The sequence below is a fragment of the Ovis aries genome, chromosome 11, assembly GCF_016772045.2.
Source record: "Ovis aries strain OAR_USU_Benz2616 breed Rambouillet chromosome 11, ARS-UI_Ramb_v3.0, whole genome shotgun sequence".
Classification (NCBI taxonomy): domain Eukaryota; kingdom Metazoa; phylum Chordata; class Mammalia; order Artiodactyla; family Bovidae; genus Ovis; species Ovis aries.
The window spans coordinates 46,100,263-46,118,361 of NC_056064.1; the positions used below are offsets into that span (position 1 = coordinate 46,100,263).

An 18,099-nucleotide genomic window follows, 5' to 3' on the forward strand; every position below is an offset into this window, starting at 1 on the left:
ACTGTGTATCAGATTTTATACTCATCACTATTGATGGAAAAATGAATATAATATGTGCTGCCCCATCAGGGAGCTCACAATCCAGAAAGAGACAGATAAGCAAGCAAATGGGTTGAACATCAGGGTTGAAATAAAGGTATCTATAAGTACTGGGAGAATACAACTGTCCCCACAACAGTTGATTTGGCCTGGAGAGGTCAGAAAAAATTTACAGAGGGGAAGGAACATTGGAGTTGGGCTTTAAAGGATGAGGAGGAGTTTGGTAGCAGTCTCAGATGAAAGGGCATCTAAGCAGAGGGAACAGCAGGCAGAGAAGCGTGAGGCTATAACAGTGTAGAAGATGGTGAATAGTTCAGTGTGGAGGCAAAAGCGTGGTGATGTGAAAAGGGTGATGAGGGGTAAAGCCCCGAATACCGCCCTGGAGGGGAGAGCCTCACTGACTGGTCTGCCCCCTTGGGCTGTGTGTTTGCAGGCCATGGCCAATGCAGCTGTGGGGACTGCCTGTGTGACTCCGACTGGACCGGCTACTACTGCAACTGTACCACACGCACGGATACCTGCATGTCCAGCAACGGGTTGCTGTGCAGCGGGCGGGGCAAGTGCGAGTGCGGCAGCTGTGTCTGCATCCAGCCTGGCTCCTATGGGGACACCTGTGAGAAGTGTCCCACCTGCCCTGATGCCTGCACCTTTAAGAAGTGAGTGGGCAGAAACGTGAGTTGGAGAGAGCTGGGTGTCTGGGATAGGGAAGAGGGTCCCCCATACTGTGCAGGTTCTGTCCCTTACTCACCAGAGCTTTAGAGAGACAGGAGTCTGTTCTAGCAAATGACTAGCTTTCATCTTTCCATTGTAAACTTGAGGGAAAGCTGGAGATAGAGCCAGGGTGAAGGAGACAGAGTGGTACCAGCTGGACTGCAGTTGGAGAAACCTCTTTTAGGTGGGATCCTGAATCCCTGAGTTGGGAGGAAGGCTAAACCAGATAACTCCTGGGGAATGTTCCAGTGCTGAGGTTCTGATTTTGTGAAGGATGTGGGGCTGGCATTATGAAGGCTACTGTGTGAAACAGGAGACATTCACCACTACAAACATCATTCATCTCGGGGCAGAGGAAGCCCCATCAGCCCCGGTCCATGGCCCCACTCTTTCTCTTACTACTTTAACCTGGCTGGACTCATGGGTGTGCAACCTGCACATTTGTACAGCACCCTGTGCTTAGAAGGGCCTCACATTTTGTTTAATGCTCTGCTACCACTGTTTTGAAATTCTTCCTAATTTAAAGAAAATTTATTTATTTATTTATGGCCACACTGGGTCTTCATTGCTGCACAAGGGCTTTCTCTACTTGTGGTGAGCAGAGGCTACTCCTTAGTTGTGGCGTGTGGGCTTTTCACTGCGGTGTCTTCTCTTGTTGCAGAGCTCAGGCTCTAGGGCGCACAGGCTTTAGCAGTTGCAGCAGGCGGGCTCAGTAGTTGTGGCGCAAGGACTTAGCTGCCTTGTGTTATGGGGGATCTTCCCAGACCAAGGATCGAACCTGTGTCCCCTGCATTGTCAGCAGACTCCCAACCACTGGACCACCAGGGAAGCCCCCTACTAATTTTTGAATCAGGGACTGACATTTTTGTTTTGCTCCAGGCCCCCAAATTATGAGACTTTAGGGCTCTCAGAAGTGACATAGAGTTCGCCCTCCTGTCACAGTCTTGGATGGGACATAAAGAAGTTTAATAAAGTTCCTGGAGGCCTCTGCCTACCTAGCCTTACCTATCAGTCAGGAGGGCAGTCCCACCCCTGAACTCCAGATGTGAATTTCTGGTCCCCCAGGGTTGTCTTACGAATGTTTTTCTTTCTGTGTCTGTTTTCTGGTGTGTGTGGGGAGCAACTTTCTGGGTATATGGCAGGCAGAGCCAGACTGTAGCACACTTAGGGGTCTTCCTTCCCTGCCTTCACCCCTGTGTCCCCTCTCTTTTAGGGAGTGTGTGGAATGTAAGAAGTTTAACCGGGGAGCCCTCAACGAGGAAAATACCTGCAACCGTTATTGTCGTGATGAGATTGAGCCTGTGAAGGAACTTAGTAAGTTCAGCAAGCCATAGAGTTATGCACACCCACGTTCTAGATTTTTCCAGTTTAACCCCAGAAACTATCCAACTCTCATCTGTAAAATGGAAGAGTAATTCCTACCTCAAAGGTATACTGTGCAGGCCTGATACACAGTAGTTCCTTCCTAAAAGCTAGCTTCCCTGAGAGTCTTTCTGCATGTCTGCTAATGTGTTCAGCAGTCCCCTCCCCTTTTACTTCATAGAGCCCATGGGCTCAGCAAAATCCTGCAAAGAACTTTTAAAGTATGTATAAATCTGGCAACCCTAGCTTTACTACCCCAAGGAAAGAAAGAGGATGTACCCCATTTTACAGGTGAAGAAACTGAGGCACAGAGTGAAGAAGTAGTTGCCCATGATAATCTTAGTTTGGTAGGCCAGTAAGCATTTACTAAGGGGATTCCAGGTGGCTCAGTGGTAAAGAATCTGCCTGCCAATGCAGAAGATGCAAGAGACATGGATTCGAGTCCTGGGTTGGGAAGATCCTCTAGAATAAATAGGAAATGGCAACTCACTCCAGTATTCTTGCCTGGAAAATTCCATGGACAGAGGAGCCTGGTGGGCTTCAGTCCATGGGGCTGCAAAGAGTGGGACACAACTGAACGACTGAACACACAAGTTTACCTCAGCATGTTAAGCAAGGTCCAGCATACAGGTCTGCAGATACAGAGGGAAACCTTCACCTTTATGGATTTGGAGCCAGAATTATTAGCCTGAAGTCCTTTTGGCTCTTGGGAGCCCTTCCTGGCATAAGACAGAAATACAGTGAGGAACAAACTTGCCTGCAGTTATTCTGGTTTGTGCTTCATCTTGATTTAAAAGGAGTTGCTCTTTGCTGCCGTCACATATCTGATGTAGTTATCTAGGTCAGTTAGACAGTGGGCGATGCTGAGAGATAGTGATCTCACATGAAGGAAGGAACATATGTTCAGGGGGAGCCACAGGAAGACACAGCTAGCCAGCCAGCTTCAGGGTGGGGTGCTTTGGGAAAGAGTCAGATTTCTAGATCCTTTGGCTAATGTCTGAAGTGGGTCTGGAGTAATAGTGATTTGGGAATTGAATTTGAAAAGGCAGTTTTTCCTCTGGAGGAGAACAGGCTTGCTATGATTAGCTTAGATGGAAGAGGCTGCTGATAGGAGAGATTTTTATCATCTAGACTAGATGAGTATCACAAGTTAGTCAATAAATACCCCCATCCTCCACCATGATAATCATAAAAATAAATGCTTCTTTGTATGGAATTGTATAATATACAAATGACAAAAGTATCTTTTTGTGCACATTATCTTATTCTTCTCCCAGTAACCTAGTAAAGTAGAACTTAGTCCTATTGTTAACTTCATTTTTGAGGATAAGAAAATTGAATCTCAAGAAAGTTGTCACTTTCACAAAGCAAGTTAGTGGTGAGTTAAGGTTGGAACTAAATCCTGAAATCCTTACTCTTTGCATTGTCCTGTAATACCACTGGTTTACTGAAGGCTCTGTAGGATGTGGTTTGAGACTCATGTCCTAGTCCTGCTCCATTACTTGTTTGCTGTGTGACCTTGGTACACTTGCTTAATCTCATCATGTGTCAAATTTATCCATCTGCTAAAGCTGGTGGAGGGCATTGCGAAGCTGGTGGAGGGCATAGCGCAGTTGGTGGAGGGTAACCCATAGTATCACAGTCAGAATAACAGGTTTTAGAATTGGAAGGGATGAAGCCAACAAGACATGATGAGAATCAGAGAAAAAGAGATGGCTCTGAGGAGGAACACCGGATAGAAAGCAGAAATAGAAGAAATCTAAGGCTTGAGTAAGCAAACTATTGGGAATCATTGAGCAAACAGAGGGAGGAAAGAGAGGAAAGGGAACACCCACTGTGTGTTAGGTGGTTTATGCTGTTTGATTCTCAACCATCCTTGTGAGTGAAGGTATCTTTTCTGCTATAGAAGAAGAAAGAGATTTGATGAGGTCAGGTAACTTACCCAAGATCACACAGCTGGGAGGTGATAGAGCCAGGCTTTGAATCAGACTGTAATACTGTTATGTCATATCCCTTCCAGAGGAAGGAATAAGAACCAAAAAGTACTTTGTGAGGGACAAAGTGCTAATACAGCAGTGAGAGTCGTCTAGAAGCAATTGCCAGGCGCGACAGCCATCTCTGAGCATATTGCCTAATGGCAGACATAGGGTTTCCTGTCACATGCTTTCCCAGAAGTCTCAGGGCTGGGTTTGGGGTGGCTCTGTCTTTCAGGGATTGACCTGTTTTTCATTCTCCCATCTTTCCTCCTCTCCCAGAGGACACTGGCAAGGATGCTGTGAATTGTACCTACAAGAATGAGGATGACTGTGTCGTCAGATTCCAGTACTACGAAGACTCCAGTGGAAAGTCCATTTTGTATGTGGTGGAAGAGCCAGGTGAGTGAACCCTGAGGGTCCCGACCCTTCCCCAAGGGAGAGTGAGACCAATATTAGACAGTTAGTTCCATCCATCACTCCTCTTAAAAAGAACATCCGGGTGAAACCTGATGTTACAAGTGATAGATCAGGGCTTGTCATCTCAGTGTGGGGTATATAAATAAAGACATTAGCAAGAAGATGACCTGCTAATTGAGGAGATAGAAGAATAAGAAGGTGGGTAAGGAGAGGAAGAGGGTAGGTGTGGAGCTCATCAAGGAACAGATGATAGCCTGGTGTTTTTTTAGGTGACGTTGTAAAGAAGAAGTAAGAAATTTAAATTCTAGCACTTTTAAGCACATGGCATCTGCTCTACCAAGAGTTAAATGGTTGCCAGGAACAACCTGCTTGCTGCTTCAGAGGAAGGCCTGAGGTTTGAGGTCTTCACCTTACTAGCTTTGCCATTTGATGTGGTGAAGGATTTGAGGCTGCCTCCAACACTGAAAAGTTAATGCTTGCTCTCAGGACCCTCTGGAGGCAGGAGAGCCCATTGTATCATACACACACCCACCATCGGTTTGTCACCATCCAGTGCAGTAGATTTGCTTGTTTCCCCTTATTTTCTTTATCTCCTTTCTTTCCCTTAAACAACAGATGAAGGTGTGAATCATTAGACTTTTTTTTCCCCCACTACATCACTCAGCATGTGTGATCTTAATTCCCTGACCAGGGATTGAACTTGCACCCCCTGCACTGGAAGGCAGAATCTTAACCATTGGACTGCTGGAAAAGCCCCAATCATTAGACAGTGTTTTTGAGTACTTATTATACATCAGGCATGGGCTAGGTGCTGGGGATGTAATAGTAAATAAGGCAGGTGTGGTACTCACAGGCCATGGATGAGAGAGGCATGTAAAGCACTCGTGACACTGCAGGGGGATAAGGGCTATGGTATGGTGGGCATGGGGGATGGGAGGGGTGGGCCAGAACTCTCTGGAATGAAGGAACAATCTCTGAAGGCAGAGGCTAAATCAGTTGGTCACTTGACATTCTTTACAGCTGTAGGAGTTTCTTCAAATCATTCTTTAGACCAGGGGCCAGCAAACTGTTTCTGTAAAGGGCCAGATGTTACATATTTCAGGGTTTGTGAACCAGATGGTCTCTGCAGTGACTGCTCAACTCTGACACAGTAGCAAGAAGGCAGCCGTAGACTCTATGCAAATGAAGGCATCTGAGTGTGTTTACCAAAACAGGTGGCCAGCCGCATTTGGCTCACTGGGCTGTTTGCTGGTCCCTGCTTGAGGGCAGTGGTTCTTGAACTTTTGTATGTTCCCTTGTTAAAAAATCCAGAGTTCTGAACCCTGTCTTACTTCTACAAGCCAATGCCTCTCTGTTCATTGTTAGTGCTCCTGGTAATTGCGATATATTCTCCGATGTTTTAGACATACCACTTCCCAGATGAGCCATCTCAGACCTCCTCCAGCATCCATTCTGATGATTAGATTTGGTACACATCTTTGATTTTCAGAGCAGCTGTGCTTCCCCACCCCACCGCTTTTATTTAAGGTTGTTGTTTTTTTTTTTTTGGTATGGACCATTTTGAAAGTCTTTATTGAATTTTCTTTGATATTACTTATGTTTTATGTTTTGTTTTTTTAGCTACAAGGCATGTGGGATCTTGGCTCCCTGACCAGGCATTGAACTTGCATCCCCTGCATTGGGTCACTGTGCTTCCCTTTAGACCGGCTAAGTTGTTATATTGCTTCTTTAGGGAATTCCCTGGTGGTCCAGTGATTAAAACTCTGTGCTTCTACTTCCAGGGGCCCAGGTTCGGTCCCTGGTTGGGGAACTAAGATCCCACAAACCTCAAGGAAAAAAATTGCTTCTTTAATCTCCTGTCTTCTTCAGGTGACTGTATGTTCCTTGAACACAGGAATTGTGTCTGTCTTATCTATTGTTATAATATCTCTATACCTGGCTCAGTTATTTACAGAGAAGACACTTTATACACAGTTTTTGAATGAATGCATAGGATGGATTATGCCCAGGAGACAGGCAGACTCATATACATCTTAATATCTGTTGGGAGAATTTTGGCTGCTTAAAGACAGGAGCGGTTGAAAGTGGGGAAAGGGTGCTCGCTTCGGCAGCACATATACTAAAATTGGAACGATACAGAGAAGATTAGCATGGCCCCTGCGCAAGGATGACACGCAAATTCGTGAAGCGTTCCATATTTTTTTGGGAATGCATGTAAGAATTAAAGATTTTAAAATTTAAAAAATAAAAAACTAAAATTAAAAAAAAAAAAAAAAGAAAGTGGGGAAAGGGCTGCGTCTATGTCACTGGGGGTGTTGTCCTCCCCGTGGGTGGAGGAGAGCATGGGGTCCCCATTTGTGATATTGTTTATCTGTCTCTCCAGGGCTCTCATCCTTTATAAGGGAGAAAACAGGTAAAGAAAGGGTATCACCTTAGTTTTATTTTGTGACTGAAGGGAACACTGACATGGGGAAGTGGAGAGGAAAGAATCTGGGTATGTACTGGGTTGGCCAAAAAATTCATTCAGGATTTCCCATAGGATGGTATGGAAAAATCCGAATGAACTTTTTGGCCAGCCCACTACCTCTGGGGAAGCAGATGTCGGTTAGTTTCAGCATGACTGCCTCGTACTTTCTCATCCACCTGTGTTAACGGGTTAAATGGATTTTTCCACACCCACCCTATCTGGACTTGTGTCCCTTCTCATCTCAAAAATGCAGTGTGTTCTTGCTTTGGGGTTTAACATTACCTCATCTCTTTGCTATAACAATCTGGCTGGTGCTCCTGCTGTAGCATGCACAAAAATCATTTGACCTGGTATTCTGAGACTGAAAACTATTGCCTGGAGTCCTGGGAAACAAAGATGGTGATGACTGGGATGGTGACACATCACTAGTTAACAGAGTGGAGGGTAACTTTTTACAGCCTTACTGCCAGTTATAGCCCTTCCTCCACATTAGGAGACAGGTCCCCACACCTACATTTCTTAGCCTGTGGTCTTGAATTCCAAATTCTGCCTCTCCTCTCACCCTGGCCCCCAATCATTTTCAGGGGCTCTGGTTTTGAGTAAAAGGTGCCATCTGGGGCCCGCAGTCTAGGAGGAGATTATTCTCATTTGCTTCCCTAACTCTTGCCCTTGCAGATGCTCTCTTTGAAGGGCTGAGCCACTACGGGGCCATGAAGAGGGCACCACTAGAGTCTGACATTAGCCAAGTGGTCAGGGAATGATCTTTGAGCTGGGCCCGCAGCGCTTCCAGATAGGGTTGTCTGATAAAATACAGTATGTCTGCCACTGGACATTTAGGCTGTTCCCATTTTGTCCTTGCTATTGAAAATAGTGTTGCAGGGAGCACTGGGGGACATGTGTCCTTTTGAATTACAGTTTTGTCAGGGAGAAGATATGGTTCATATGTATAAGGGAATATTACTCAGCCACAAAAAAGGAATGAAATTGGGTCATTTGTAGAGATATGGATGGACCTAGAGTCTGTCATACAGAGTGAAGGAAGTCAGAAAGAGAAAAACAAATATTGTATGTGAACACATATATGTAGAATCTAGAAAAGTGGCCCAAATGAACCTATTTCCAGGACGGGAATAGAGACACAGAGACTGGGCATGTGGACATGAGGCGGGAGGGGTGGGTGAGACGAGTTGGGAGACTAGGATTGACATATTAATATATACACGACTAGCGTAAAATAGATAGCTAGTAGGAAGCTGCTGTATAGTGCAGGGAACTCCGCTTGGTGCTCTGCGACGACCTAGAGGGTTGAGATGTGGGTTGTGTGGAAGGGAGGGCCAAGAGGGAGGGGATATATGTATACATATAGTTGATTTCACTTTGTTGTACAGCAGAAACTAACACAACTTTGTAAAGTAATTATACTTCAATAAAAAAGTACAATATGTCCTATGCAAGATGTGGTACATACTTAAAAAGTTATTTGTTATTTATCGGAAATTCTAATTTAACTGGACTTCCTGTACTTTTGTTTGTCGATTCTGCTAACCCTCCCCAGTCGTCTCTGCCTTTAGGTCATCATCCATCATGGGTCATCATCACTGTGGCTGGGAAGGCATTTCAGAGACCACCTGGTCTTGTATCTGTTTCCAGGAAACCTGCCATCCACCCCTTTTAGGACAGATAGTTAACAGGTTTAATCTTCCCCCTGAAGATCTGGCTTTGTACCTGTGCTGGCCATACTGACATGTAAAATTGAAGTGATTCCACTTTAAAGTTTGAGGGTCAGCCCTACTTCAGTCTTCCAGAGAATTCATAACTGCTTTTCCCAGAAGAACTGGGACCCTTCATCCCTGGGAACTCAGACGTTGGGATCTCATAGCCTCTTTCCAGACATTCCTTTAATTATAGACAGGTTGTAATTTGGTGGGATAGGAAATAGCCAGCTTGGGTTGTGGTGGTGGTTGTTTTTGGGTCATGTGTGGTGAGCATAGTGAGTATGTTTAGAGAAGAAGGTGGGAGACAGTGTGGAAAGTAGGTGTGACATCTCTTTAGACCCATCAATACTCAGATATACAAACACCTAATTATATAACACCTGAGAAGTTACTGGAGTGAGGTCACTCATCAGACGTCTGTGGTTTATGGGAAATGGAGCTGTTCAGAGCATACTCAACTTGGCCCTCAGAGGGCTGACGTCGTATCTCTGTTTATGTTGGTTGTTGACTGGGGTTGAACAGGAAGTTGGTTCTCAACAGGGTGAGGATTTTAGATGACTAAATATTTTGGGAAGAAACCCAAAATATTGTCTTGGTTGGCAGACCTCCTAGTTTCAAAGTATGTTAAAAAGGTCATTAGGTTCCCAGCCCTTGGGGGGTTGTAAATATCTGAACTAGGGTAACTAGCTCAGATACCCAGCTCAAACTCAAGGAGGAGCTGGGTAAATAAATTAGGGAAAATAGCCTCGGATAACAGGGATACCAGTAATAACGGTAGCTGATATTTATTGAGCTCTGACTCTGTGCCAGGCACTGTTCTGAGTTCCTTAAATATATTTAACTTAATTATTCCTTTTTTAAGATTTAAAAAATTTTTGTTTTATTTATCTATTTTGGTTACACTGGGCGGGGCTTCATTGCCGTGCATGGGCTTTCTCCAGCTGCGGCAAGTGGGGGCTACTCCCCAGTTGCAGGGTTCGGGCTTCTCACTGTGCAGGCTTCTTGCTGAGCACTGGCTCTGGGCATGCAGGCTCGGTAGTTGTGGTGCGTGCACTTTTTAGTTGCCCACGCCTGTGGAATCTTCTTGGACTTGGGATCGAACTCGTGTTGCCTGCATTGGCAAGTGTATTCTTATCCACTGTACCACCAGAGAAGTCCTTAATTATTCCTTAACTATTACTCATAATACATTTTTGAAATCAGGGCTATTACTGTTAGAGATGGAGAAAAGGAAAACAGACACCCAGAAAGGTGATATCATTTATCAAAGATCACATAGCCAGGATTTACTCCCTGGCAGTCTGGCTCCAGAGTCCATAGGGGCACAGACTCGGTGACAAGGCACACTTTGCCTCTGTTTAAAGCAGAAAAGAAAGAATGGTGAGGAGTCTGGCAAACTAAAAAAAGTGTGTTCCGACTAAAAGTGGCAGCTACTCCTCAGCCCTAGCTGTTTGAAACCCTATGAAAGTCTAAGTTCAGTGTTTCTAGATCTTTTGACTTTTTTTTTTCTGAAGAGAAGAAGAATCTGAAATTTTAGGGGGAGAATTTCCTGGATTAATGTTGCCAGCAAAATCAAACGTTTTCTTTATTTGGCTGCACCAGGTCTTCACTGCAACCTGTGGGATCTTTAGCTGTGGCTTGTGAACTCCTAGTTGCAGCATGTGGGATCTAGTTCCCTGGTTGGGAATTGAACCTGGGCTCCTGCATTGGGAGCTTGGAGCCTTAACCACCATTGAACCACCAGGAAACTCCCCAAATCGAATTTTTAATGAACATTTGTGTGAACTCTCACCAAGACTCTGCTTGTGGATGACCAGCTAATGACCTTTAATTTAAACCACTCAGGATAGATGATTACTGCTCTAAGGATTTTACCCCCCTCCTTTTAAAAACTAATAGGCTTATTTTGTAAGTTCTGTTTCCTTTGGAGAACGCTCCAGTTCTATATTCCTTTGTCGAGAAGATCTCATTTGTAACCAATTCAAATGATTCCTGCTCCATTCCCAACCACCCTGCTCTCTGTGCTCTCTCCTGATAGAGTGTCCCAAGGGCCCTGACATCCTGGTGGTCTTGCTATCCGTGATGGGGGCCATTCTGCTCATTGGCCTTGCGACTCTGCTCATCTGGAAGCTCCTCATCACCATCCATGACCGGAAGGAGTTTGCTAAATTTGAAGAAGAGAGAGCCAGAGCCAAATGGGACACTGTAAGAGGCCGGGCTGGGCATTTTCTTAAGTTGTTGGTTCAAGAGTCTGAAGTGGAAGTAGTAGATGCTTATGTAGGGAAGGCCAGGTTCAGCCAGCACCGTAGTTTCCCAGTTAGCCTTTTTCTGGAAGTTGGGAGATGGACTAACTCTCCTATTGTCATTATGCTTCCTGGAAACCATCTGATTTTCTCTATGACATCAGTGAGCACCAGCTGAGCACAGATAGGGCTCAGCTCTGCCCTGGAAGCAGGGAAAAGAAAACTTACTCTCCAAGTGAGTAAGATAAGAAAGACTTGAGAATCCTACATTGAGGACATATAGTAATCCACTAGATACTGATGAAGTCCAAAGCATTCAACAGAAACAGAAACAAATGATAACAGCTAACGTTTGCTGAAGATTTACCATGTACCAGGAACTGTCCTAAATGCTTTTTATGCATTAACTTATTTCCTTCCTGTAACAGCCCTATGTGATAGATAACATTATTATCTCCATTTTATAGATAAAGAAACTGAATATAGAGAAATTAGCGGCTTCCTTGATTATGGGAGGGAACTAGGTTATGATAGGAATTACTTTTTGTATCAGCCTCTTAAAAGAATGCTCCCTGCAGTTTGCCCTGATTGAATTTAATCAAACAAGCTTTTAATTGAGAAACTTTTATATACCTAAGCTTACTCTCCTTTGGCTCACGTTCCACATTTTAACTTTTCCCTGGATTTCCAAGTGAATGACTTCATTGAATATCCGAGGTTAGGTTGAAAGTTTGTTCCCATCTGATGGTGACCTCAGGCCTTTGAACTCAAGGATTCCAAGAAATTGAGATGTTTCTGTTCAGACAGTGTAGAAATCCTGACCCTCTGAGGCACATGAGAATGTGTTGTGTTTCTTGAGGCTGCCTACCACTAAGGACTATTAGACCTAATGGGATTTGTCACTTTGTTTTAGAAAATAGTTTGGGAACCCTAGTGAGGGTCTCTTTCCTGATGTGACAGTTTGTGGGCAAGGCTTGAGGGATAAGATGAGAACAGATTAAGAATCCTTTGAGCAAAACGGACGTCTGTATTCCAATCATCACCTGCTGCATCTATCTTCTCTGCCTGCACCCCCTATCACAGTCACAACAAAGAAAAAAGGGGGGGCAAAAGGGAGAAAGAGAGTTCCGAAGAGAAGGAGGAAATAGATATTGGCTAAAAGCTAATCTTGAAGGGTTTGGGGATCCCTAAGAGTGATGGGCTGAATTTAACCCCTCAGGAATGGTGGAAGGATGGCATGCCATTTTCTCTCTCCTCTTATTTCCTACCCATTCCCTCTGTAAGAGCAAATGTATGAGTATTACAAGCATCACACTGTTCATCGATGGTATATCAGAGAAGAGTGTTGTGGGTAAACTTCTCAGATAACAAGTAAACCCCCAGGATAGACAAGAATTGAGGAATTTGCTGTAAGACACGTTTCTGTTCTCTCTGCAGGCCAACAACCCACTGTATAAAGAGGCCACGTCCACCTTCACCAACATCACCTACCGGGGCACTTAACGAGCAATCATCCCAGGATCGCTCTTGGACTGTCCCAGGATTGTGGATGTCTCTGCTCTCGTGTTTACAGGGGGCAATACCTGTGGGGCGGGATTGAGGGCTTGGAGTGGGGTGGGTTGGAAGAAGGTGGGTCTGTGTGTGTGTGTGTGTGTGTGTGTGTGTGTGTGTGTGTGAGTGTGATACGTGTAGAGGAGTATATAATTTAAAACCTGTGTCCCAGATGAGCGAAGCTCCTCAGTCTTTGTCCTCAGAAGGCCTCCTTCCTTCAGGGAGTTTTCCTGCTTAACCTGAGGGTGACCTACATTGCTGAGCAGGTGTTCTTTATTACCTCAGTGGGAAGCCAACTTTCCTTCTCAGGACAGTCTCTTGAAGAGGAGGGCAGGGCCGAGGACTCTCGTTCCAGAGAAAGGGACCTTGGTTTGCCCTGTCTTTCTGCTTCTCGGGCCTGACTCTCAGCAGCTCTGGTGGGAGCTGCCGGGTTTTGAGGCCTTGTGTCATTTGAGCCTCTGTCTCCTGTCCCTTCCCTCAGGCTGAGGGAGACATTAGGGGAAAGCTGAACCATCAGGCCTGCCTGTCTTTGCTGTCACCTCAACCCAGCATAGTTCTCTACTAAGGGAAGTCCTTGCTGTCTAGTCTTTGATCTATTGGGAAAAAGGCTGGTGGTGGGCAGCGGGGACGTGCATGACCTGGCGTTAAGGTGCCTGGGTTCCCCGTTCATGTTCATAACCCTTCAGATTTGCCTTATTGGCAGCTCCACCCTAGAGGTTCCTTTAGAAGTTGTGTGTCACCCTTAGCCAGCATCACCTCTTTGGCTCCCATCCCATCTTTTCACTGCTATAGACATTTGCTAGGTACTGGGAGGGGCTTCCCAGGTGGCTCAGTGGGCAAGGAATCCACCTGCAGTGCAGGAGATGCAGAAGGCGTGGGTTCGATCCCTGGGTCAGGAAGAACCCTTGGAGGAGGGTATGGCAATCCACTCCAGTATTCTTGCCTGGAGAATCCCATGGACAGAGGAGCCTGGCACCCTACAGTTCACAGGGTCATGGAGTCAGACACGACTGAAGTGATGAAGCATGCACGCTCACACATATACTGGGAATTTCTCTCATGACCAAAGGCTCTTCCTTCCAGGGAGAGTGCTATGGTTAGAGTCGGAGGTCTGACCTCACCCTTCAGGCCTTCTGTCCCATGTTCCAGGCACCTCCACACACCCGATTCTGTGCTTCTTCATGCTACACCCACCCATGGGGCTGACTGCATGGATCTACCTCTTGGGTGTCTTGTGAAGGAATCATTCCCATGGGACTGAGTCTGCTGGGCATAAGTGCTAGGGTGGAAGGATGGGCCAAGTGTATCGGCATGTATGCGCCATCCTCCTCTGGGCTGGGCAACCTCATTTGAATTCAGTCTTTAATTTGAGAGGCCACAAGTGGAATTGTGTTTTTCTCATTGGGACACCTGAAATCAGGATGAGGCTTGCTGAACGTAAGGAGCATATATATAAACACACTTGCATTATATTTGTAATTTTATTTGATGATGAGGAAGAAAATGATGAAAAGCCATACCGACTTGAGCTGGGTGCTGACACTCCGACTTGGCATCATTCATAAGAAGTCGCTACCCTGTTGCCGGGTCTGTAAGGGCTCTCTCATTCTGGGAGCCTGCAGGGTTAGACACATGGATATGCTGGGCCTCTCCCAAGGAGGAGGAGGAAAACGGGCTGTGCTTTTATTTTTTTTCCCTAGCAAAAGCAGTTTCTCCATTGGTGTTTACATTTGTTCAACATTAACCACCACCACCATTCCCCAAGAAAAAGGGAAGGGTCTATAAAAAACAGGGGTCTGATGATCAGAAAATCTAGGTCCTGACCTCAGTGTTACAGGTAAGGAGCTTTAACCTTAATTAAGGGAAGTCTTCTCCCTGGGGCTCAGTTTTCTAGTTTGAAAAATGATGAATTTGGCCTAGCCAATCTAGGAAGTCTCTGTCAGTATCCACATTCCATAATGCTGGGACTTACTGTGGCATCAAACAGGCAGTCAAGATTCTGTGGAATGTTGATACTGTTTGTTTTTTCACTTGGGAGATCTGGCTCTGGCAAGAGCAGGTGGCATCCCATATCACCTTTCTCAATGAAAAAAGCCTCATTCTACCTTCTCTGAGAACACCCTTTTCCAACTTTTGTTAGCATCTCCTGATATAGCACTTAAGCTCCACTTAGTTATTATTTCTTTATTCACTTTGCACATGGTTTAATCCATGTATTGGGGAAGAGGAATCCATAAGAACTAGCTGAAATGTGTGTTCTGTATCCATGTGTTAACATTGAGAATAAACCTTGGGATTAGGAATGGGGCAGATATCTGAGCCCGGTGTCACTGATGGATTACTCCTTCCCGTAGGGAATGGTAATGTGTAGAGGGATAAATGGGAAGAGATGATTATAAATACAGGAAGTTTAGAATCTAACTGTTGGCTCCTGAGAAAAGACTCCATTGAAGTCATTTTCTTTAAATAAGGTGGTTTATATTAAGAAGCGGTACCAAAGGAGGAGAAAACTGTATCCTAAGGAGGAAAAAATTAGTAGGAATCTTTCTGAGCTTCTGGAATGAGGCTTACAGGCTTTGAAGATAGTACGTTTGTATGTGGGGAGAAACCATAGCTGTGTTCATGAGCTAGCAAATAGCAGTCAGTTTTGACCTCATGTAGGGGGAAAATGAGGTTGCACAGAGTCGGACACAACTGAAGTGACTTAGCAGCAGCAGCAGCAGCAGGGTGAACCCCTAAAGAGTATTTTAGCATCAGAAAACACAGCCCAAAGAAGTTATTTGTTCTGAGCTCTTTTGGAGATATTTTACGTTCAGTCTCAGGGTCTGTGGACAAAAATGGGAAACTTTGAACATCCTTGATAAGTTGTCACCTAAGGAGTCAAGTTCTTTACCTCTCAGATATTCCTAGACCATCCATGATTTCAAGATATTTCTCTTTGTTAAGTATTCCTGGTTGACCTAAATGCCTTCCTGACTTCCTAACCACCTCCTCTGTTTGAGTTGTGCAACAGTGAATTAAATGTGCTTTCCAAAAAGAATTGGCCCAAGGCTCCTCAGCGCTTCCTGTGCTGTTATTCCTGTTTCCTTTGGGTGACTAAAGTGACATTGCCTCACAAATGGTTATTTTAGAGCAAACATGTTTCCAAATGTAACAGAATGATGATGACTCCAGGAACTGAAGTTAGTTTCCAAATCTAGAGCTTTTGTTTAGACTTGAATCACATTTTCAAAATGAGTAGGTTTTTACTGGTCTAAGAGAGTTTTTTGGTTTTGGGGTTTTTTTGGGGGGAGGATTTTTTTAAAATTGGGGATTTCTTAGAACTTTGTATAACTTCAACAGAAGGGACTGTCAATTTAGTCTAGGTTATTTACAGGACCATGTAAATGCCTGGTGGGCTGCCGCCTATGGGGTCACACAGAGTCGGACACAACTGACATGACTTAGCAGCAGCAGCAGCAGCAGTAAATGTCCAACTTTAGGACAATGGGTTTCAAAGTGTCGGCCCTAGGACCAGAGGAGGTAATCCCTCTGGTGATTCTGTTGCATGGTCAAGTTTGAGAACTACTGATTTAAGGAATCACATATTCACCCTTTCTGGCTTAGAAAGAAATTTACAGTAAGTAAGCTCTGCTGCTAAAAGATTAAGAACATACCTTGGCTGATAGATTAAGAAAACCAAGATGTACTTACAGAAAACGAAAGTCTATTTTCAATCCATTTTCCAAGTTAAATAGTCACAGGCTTGTTGGATTCACTCACAGCCACAAATTCCCATGAAAAACTAAAAGAAGTAATAGATCAGAATCTCAGAGGGAAAAACAGCTAACAGAATACTTGGCAGGCATCAAAGAAAACCTTTCCTGTACCAAGCTGAAACAAGAAAATACTCTTAGACATACCTATGGCTGATTCATGTTGATGTATGGCAGAAACAAACAGTATGGTAAAGTAATTATCCCTCAATTAAAAATAAGTAAATTTAAAAATAGAATAATCTTACAGCATTTGTTTATAGGAGATAGGATCAAAATCTTAAATATTAATATTATCATACTATAGGATGTCAGAATAAGACTTTAGAACTTGTAACTTTACTTTTTGCTACTTAAAATTTATTGAGCACTGACAGTGTGGCATTGAAATTCTTTATAGAACACTTATAATCCTTGCCTTTGAGTTTTACATTCCCTACTTGAAACAAAGCACAATACAGTACATGACATCATTAAAAGATTATGTGAGCTCAGACTGAGTCCTTTTATGGTGAAATTTGGTAAGATTCACTGTGTTTTATTTATGTCATGCTAACTGATGACTAAGTGTCTGGATGAAAATGGAGGACTTTATGTGAAAATGAACTGGGTAGCAATATGTCAAATCATATCTAAAAGCCTTGAATTCTGTAGCCTGAATTATTTGATAATAGCCATCTAATGACCACTGGGACCAATCACAAGCAGATTGTCTTGGAATTACAATACCCTCATTTTTCACAATGATGTAAGGAAACAATATGCTTTGCAATAAGCCATTTAATACTTGAAACTAATTTCTCTTTGGTTTTGTAATGTATTTCTGGATATATGTTTCCGTAATTTGTTTTATTTTGACTAATATGCACAAGGAGGCAGTTTTAAATGTTTTGATTGGGGTTGACCATATTGTTAAATAAAAATTTAAAAATCCACTACTGTGGGTATCCAAGAATGGATTGTATGTGAAAGGAAAATTATAGATCAGGAACATGATGGTGTTCCTTGCAGTTCCTAATGTCATAGTGATGTCTCCAGCCTCTTAGAGAAAATATTTTTTGTTAGCGCTATATTTTCTGACAATACACCAAGGAATGAAGAATATAAATATTGGGTTGACCAAAATGTTCATTCAGCTTTTTCCATAACATCTTATGGAAAAATCCAAACAAACTTTTTAGCCAACCCAATGTCTAGAGAGCAACATTTAGGAGATTTAAGAGCCCTTAGGCAAAACCACCATTGTAAATTATTCTCTAGCAGTATCCCTGAGAAGAACTTTGAAAGGAAAAAGTTTTACAATTCACTGTGATTTACCCAGTATATCAGTTGGATCAGTTCTTATGACTCACACCATTGGCATGATTCTTTAGAGAGGTCAGAGTGATGCCTGTATAAATATCATTTGTTGGCTGATGGAAATAGTTTGTTAAGTAATAGGAAAAATGTTGACGGGTATATGCTAGACTTTACTTTTCCTGACCCTTATAATCATCCATTGTGACAGAGATTGCTACTTGTGCCCGTTATCTGTTATCACCATTCTCACATTGTATTAGATTCTTAATTTTTAGTCAGACACATGGTTGCTCACAATAAATACAGCTGGGTGTGCAGTGGTCATCTCTTTGGCAGTGAGATGTTAATGAAGGGTGTACACACAACTTTCAGCAAGTGCTAGTCAAGGGAGGGAGCGTGTCTTTCTTCTCTTCCTTCTTCCTGCAGGCTGATATGTAGAGATGATAGCCAGACTCTAAGCAGACATGAACCAAGATGTGACCTAGGGATTATATTAGTTATCTACTGTTGCATAACAAATAACCACACGATTTTAGCAGCGTAAAACAACAAACATTATGTTAA

The 18,099-nt window shown here is 43.7% G+C and overlaps 1 protein-coding gene and 1 non-coding gene across 5 annotated transcripts in view; both read left to right on the top strand.

Annotated features, from left to right (window-relative positions):
- The window catches only part of ITGB3 (integrin subunit beta 3), a 65,072-nt gene extending 47,901 nt beyond the window's left edge, over positions 1–17,171 (top strand). For 2 of the 4 annotated variants that reach the window (XM_060395753.1, XM_060395754.1), the window contains 4 exons: positions 473–695; positions 1,964–2,064; positions 4,368–4,487; positions 10,726–17,171. In XM_060395753.1, coding sequence (XP_060251736.1) covers positions 473–695; positions 1,964–2,064; positions 4,368–4,487; positions 10,726–11,108 — 827 coding nt within the window. In that variant the 3' untranslated portion in view covers positions 11,109–17,171. The remainder of the gene's footprint in view (positions 1–472; positions 696–1,963; positions 2,065–4,367; positions 4,488–10,725) is intronic. The other 2 variants (XM_012186282.5, XR_006061243.2) reach the window with 2 other exon arrangements.
- On the top strand, positions 6,601–6,707 carry LOC114117138 (U6 spliceosomal RNA). Its single transcript, XR_003590922.1, has one exon. It is a non-coding gene; the product is annotated as a U6 spliceosomal RNA (small nuclear RNA).
- Positions 17,172–18,099: the final 928 nt, after the last annotated feature.